This window comes from Gymnoscopelus microlampas, assembly GCF_963454915.1.
Source record: "Gymnoscopelus microlampas genome assembly, chromosome: 1".
Classification (NCBI taxonomy): domain Eukaryota; kingdom Metazoa; phylum Chordata; class Actinopteri; order Myctophiformes; family Myctophidae; genus Gymnoscopelus; species Gymnoscopelus microlampas.
In genome coordinates this window covers 42,023,181-42,029,180 of record NC_139962.1, presented here as the reverse complement: position 1 = coordinate 42,029,180, position 6,000 = coordinate 42,023,181, and the positions used below count along the sequence as shown (strand labels likewise).

Genomic DNA, 6,000 nt, shown 5'->3' with positions numbered 1-6,000 from the left:
ACAAGGATACTTCTACCATTAAAACCATGAATACTTAACATCAGCCTTCAGTTAAAAACTCAAATCTTTTTATACCATATTGTGTGTGTGTGTGTGTGTGTGTGTGTGTGTGTGTGTGTGTGTGTGTGTGTGTGTGTGTGTGTGTGTGTGTGTGTGTGTGTGTGTGTGTGTGTGTGTGTGTGTGTGTGTGTGTGTGTGTGTGTGTGTGTGTGTGTGTGTGTGCGCGTGCGAGAGGTTTGTAGAATCTCTTGGGCTTTATAGCTACTAGAGCTGCACAATATACAGAAAACTTAAGCAGTGTGATAAACTGGCAATGGCAATATGAGATGTAAAACAAGTAGTTATAATTGTATGTGTTCGATTTCAATGTATATCTGATTGTATGTGCTGTTCCATCTGTTCTCAGCATTGCCGTCGATGTTGAAAATAGACATTTCTATTGCTTCTGACTCTATGTTGTTGCTATGCATCTCATGTCTATAATGCATTCTAATACATACTCATAATGCTTTATAACCATATAACACATTATAAAGCATGTTATAATGACTTATAAGGTCAAGTATTATAATTGTCCATAAGCTTGCATACATTTGATATTTTCTTAAAACAATAAATTAACACTTATAGTGACTTATAATGAGAGTATAATGGATTTTAACAATGATTATAATACATTAGAAGAGTCATTATTAAACATGATAAAAGGATTATAATGACTTACAACTATGATAATTAACATGGGATGCTTAGGAAGTGTCATTATAAAATGGTTTATAATGTGTTATGATTGCAGTATGAGTACTTATAACTGTAATTGTACAGTGTTATAAGCTTACTGCAATGCATTTATACTTGACCTTCATTACAAAATGCTATTATAATATTATAAATAGTAAGCCAAATCCTAATCTAAATGAGCGTGGGCATGTTCAGGTCTGCAATGCTGGCTCTGGTTAGATGGGAATGGACTTAGCTACACATCTTAAAAATATTGCAATGGTACACAGGATTACTGTTGATGTAGATGTTATGTACCATGTTCAGCTGTAATTGAACTGACCTGGCTGCCAGAGGGAGCCAGCCCAGCTGCTGGAAATGCTGTTTTCCAACATGGTCCCTAAGAGATAGCCCCAAGACAACCCTGACCAGCCTATTTTGAGAAACCTGAAACTTCTCTTTTAGGGCTTTGGTTAGGCCACCATACTATGAGCCAATAGCATAATCCAAACAACATAAAACCAGTGAGTTTGCTAATAAACGAAGACTGGCTGAGTACAGAAACTGCGCTTTCCTGGCTAAGAATTTGGTCTGTTATTCACCTTGCTCATGGTCTTAAGGGCCATGGTTTCACCACCCAGGCTGCGATCTAGCAAGCAACCGAGGTAGCTTACTGAGGATTTGGCCCCTAAGAGTAATGCTGGGGGAGGATATGTTTGTGCAACCTGGGCTGAGGGGATAACTTGTTTTCTTGAATTCATTGCCACGGGTGGCATGCAACTTACAACCACAACCTCATCTGAGGCTAGGATGGGTGAATCGTCCGCAACAAATGAACAGAACAAGCAGCTTGGAGGTCGTTTATAAAAACAACAGGGGGCCTAAGACACTCCCTTGCGGGACGCCACAAGACACAGGCAGTGCCTTTGAGAGATGGCCTTGAAAGTCTGTTATTTGGTCCCTAATGTGGATCTCTGACTTCATGTGGCCGATGTCAGACGATGACGTTGCTGCAGACATCCCAATTATCTTTAGACTTCAAATATTGTTTTATTGCAACAGCACTTTAAGGCAGGAAGCAACTTCAGTCTCAAAACCACTACATGATAAACAGTGTCCCAGCTGACCTTAGATCAGCTCCACTCCACTGTGATTTGTGATTTAGTAAATTCTTCTCTCAATGATATAGGGATGGAGAGCGAATGAGAGAGAGAAAAGTAGAATCATTCATTAAGGTTTCTAGACTCAGTGTAACCAGATTCTGCGTTTTAGGGGTATGCGCATGCATGTGTAAAACACTGCGCATGCATGTGTTTTACCAACCTCTTGCAGATGTAGATCTTCTGCTAGAGTGATTTTCATCCCCTGAGACTGAAAGAGAGCGAGAGAGAAACAGAGAGAGCTCTGCGCTCCACCATTGTCTGTTTGACATCACCTCATATCTCTCTCCCAGTTTAATTTCTTTATTCCTTCCCTCCTTTCTCTCTAAAACTATCTTCTCTCTCTCTCTCTCTCTCTATATATATATATATATATATATATATATATATATATATATATATATATATATATATATATATATATATTAGGGCCGATAATTTCATGTTACAATACACGATATTGGGCTCACGATATCGATACGATACGATATGGCACTTTTTTATTATGAAAATATATGGGGGGGAGCTTATGAAAATATATGGGGTGGAAAAAAAGAAAATGCAAACAAATACTTCTGTTTTTGCATTATTATTATTGAAAAAAAGAAAAACGCCAAAACGATACATATCGTCACGAAAACGTATCGCGATATATATCTCTCATCCCTCGTCTTCACTCATCCCTTATTTCAGACCAGTTACTGAACAAACACTCCATAGCAATGATTACTATCAGACTATAGAGCTATTCAACCCTTATTTTAACAGACAAATATCACTTACTGCACCTTTAACTAAATTAATTTAAATTCCATGAAATGCCGTACACCGTGGTATTTCTTAGATAGATAGATATACAGTTCTTTCCTAGACTGTACTGTATATATCTAACTGACTGTGTGTGTGTGTGTGTGTGTGTGTGTGTGTGTGTGTGTGTGTGTGTGTGTGTGTGTGTGTGTGTGTGTGTGTGTGTGTGTGTGTGTGTGTGTGTGTGTGTGTGTGTGTGTGTGTGTGTGTGTGTGTGTGTGTTTTACTGACAGATCAAACAGTTCTTTGAAATTATTTTGAGTTTTCAGTGTTTAGTTTTTACTCTTATCTGCCTGTTTCTCTCTCTCTCCCTCTCCCCTTTGATCCACTTTTTCAAACAGTTCGTTATTCAGACTGATGTGTTGCTTTCTACTGAAAGCCAGAGTCATTAATACATCTTTGATCTGTGCCTTTAATCACACCAGCCATTTGCATTGTGGGACGTCTGAGAGATCAAATCTAAATGACTTCTATTGAACATTAAATGCTGGATGTTTCACAAAACCTTTAACTTGAAAGAATGCACTCAGCAGAGTTCATACTGTACCTCTGTAAATGCTGTGCAATTGGTATTCCATTTCCACATCAGCTAGATCACCACATTCACACTTGCTTTAAATACCTGCAATTTACTGTATATACAATTTTGCCATCATGTACGCCGATTTGGAATGCCAGTGTATCCGACAATATTACGTTACCTTATCTAGTAAAAATGAGTGCATTGTTATCACGGCACTTGAGTGTGAACTTTCACTCTTAATTTCATTTTATTGTCCCTTTTTATGTTCTTATTTCTTTTATTGAATTGCTTTTATATTTTTTGTGCTTGTGTTTATATCTGTGAAGCACTTCATAAACCTGTTTTTGATGTTTATTATATTATTATTATTAGGGTTGTCCGATATTGGCTTTTTTACCGATAACCGATATACCGATATTGTCCAACTCTTAATTACCGATACCGATATCAACCGATACCGATATATGCGGGGATTATTGTGATTAGGGTAAGCTCAAATTTCATATCACACACACCATATACAGTAAGAACTCCTGTAACTTATTTATAAAGCAAAAAAAAAAAAAAAAAAAAAAAAAATGCAGTGCAGCTTCGTTGCGTTGAACGTAATGGTAGATCGTTGGCACTGTAAAATATCACAAATCTGAATACATTTAGGTCAGAGACGATCGTTATAGTTAGGAAAGACATTAGTGTCGAAGTTGGACTGAAGGTGGAGCCTGTAGATATAAGACACTGCTAATGAACGATGAAGCCCTGTTTATACAGTACTTGGCGAGAGAGAGCATGTGTGACAGCCCACAGCGGGGCTACCTACCACACATGCTGTGTGACAGCGAGGGAGCTCGTCCCAAATACATATTTTAGCATCCCCAAATGCCAAGTCTCGCTGGCTTATAGACCCCTCTTGCTTGATCATTAAGTACTGTACTGCAATTGATGTTAATTTATTTCTCAGAAATGTACAGGTATTCTAGTGTAAACACAGCTTTGGATGTAGGCCTATATTATTTGTTAAGTGGCTGGAAATTAGCTCTCCAGTGTTTGGTTTTAATGGACCAATAATGTAAGGGTTTACCTCTTACTGTATATCTCTGTTAGGCATACAACGTTTCATGTTGTTACTTCAATCCATTTTAAAATTGGTTAAGTGTTTTTTATCAGAAGCCATGTTCACTGCCATGCCCGCTCTTGGCCTATCAGTTTGAAAAGTTGATCAGTTCTCCCTTGTTTCCTGCAAATCCATTTATGACTTCTAACGTTCAAACTGAAGGGGTTGAAAACATAACCCCCTGTCCGTTGGTGAAGGTTATCATAATAATAATAACTAATAGTTAACTAAACTAATTTAACTAACTAATAAAACATGTATATGATTTATCTGACCTCCACATTGTCTATCTCTAGGTAACCTGTAATTGCTTCACCATCAGTGATGGAGAGCTACAAGAGATTGGTGTGGGACTCTACCCCAGGTAACACACACACACACACACACACACACACACACACACACACACACACACACACACACACACACACACACACACACACACACACACACACACACACACACACACACAACATATTTATTTATGTCCACATAATAATAAGTACAGGATGTACAAAGGACATAAACACTGCCAGTGCAGTCAGATAAAGGGAAAACAGACAGTTACAAAGTGCACACACTTGCATGTGAACGTGGTGCGCAGATGAGAACCATGTAGGGTCACTCGTCGATTTTACGTTGCATACTAACGAACCATAAACCCAAACCTAACCCCTAACCCTAACCCTAAACCTAACCTTAAACCAAAACGTTGAAATGCAACGAAAATGTAAAAAAGTAACGTTTTTGTGGTCCAGAAACGTTGTCATTGAACGTTTAACACACACGCCTACCTACTTATTTTATCTGTGTATCGTCTCGCGCTGTGTTTCGAGCTTTTAGATCTGCTACTTTTGATGCTTTGGTGTGACGCTGTAGTATGATGAAGTGGGGCGTTAATTTACAAAAAAACAAGTCAAAACAAAGTGTCTGCCTGACAGCAACAATGTGAATATCTGGATCCATCCATCCATCCATCATCTGAATATATCTACTGCTATTTTCAGTGAAGATACATTGAGCAAACCATGGGAACCATACGGTCAATTAAGTATAGCGCCCACGTGTATTGTTGTATTGTTGCGGTTTTCTGTGTTTACAAATGTATTTCTTGTATTTTAAAATGGAAAAAACCTAATGAAATACGTAAAAAAATAAAAAACAGAACAAAATCTTGAGGTCCAAAGGCGACGGCGAGTGCTCTACCAACTGAGCTACCCGGACACACCGTCCTGTTTAAGTTATCTGCTATAGCTAGCTTGATAATAATTCTGGGAAATTGCAAAGTGTGGTTGCGCCGACATCGGTCGCGGGTCGCGGCCGCCGGGCCGCGAGGAATACGGCAGGAGGAATTCCGTCGGAGGCCGCGTGACGTGCTATTCGAATTCGGCGCGGATCGCATCCCGCATTTGTGATATGTGCCGTTTTGATTTTAGGAAATAGGCCCCTCCCACTAACGAAATAGGCCCCTCCCATAAATTTAACGGGCCAATCATATTGTCACGTCACTCCTGAGATCACTCGCGTTTCATTTTGAGAGGATTGATCCCCCCAAAAATCATGTTTTTTGCATCAAACATTTTGGTTACATTTTGCGCATTTGTAGCGCCCCCTATGGATCAAAGTGGAGATGCTTTTGGGGATTCGTTGAGTAAACCACCCTTGACATGTGATTCAAA

The 6,000-nt window shown here is 39.0% G+C and overlaps 1 protein-coding gene across 1 annotated transcript in view; it reads left to right on the top strand.

Annotated features, from left to right (window-relative positions):
- Positions 1–6,000, top strand: part of smyd3 (SET and MYND domain containing 3) — a 41,440-nt gene that overhangs the window by 21,804 nt on the left and 13,636 nt on the right. Inside the window, exon 6 of the mRNA XM_084054974.1 lies at positions 4,618–4,685. Within this exon, the coding sequence (XP_083911100.1) occupies positions 4,618–4,685 (68 nt within the window). The remainder of the gene's footprint in view (positions 1–4,617; positions 4,686–6,000) is intronic.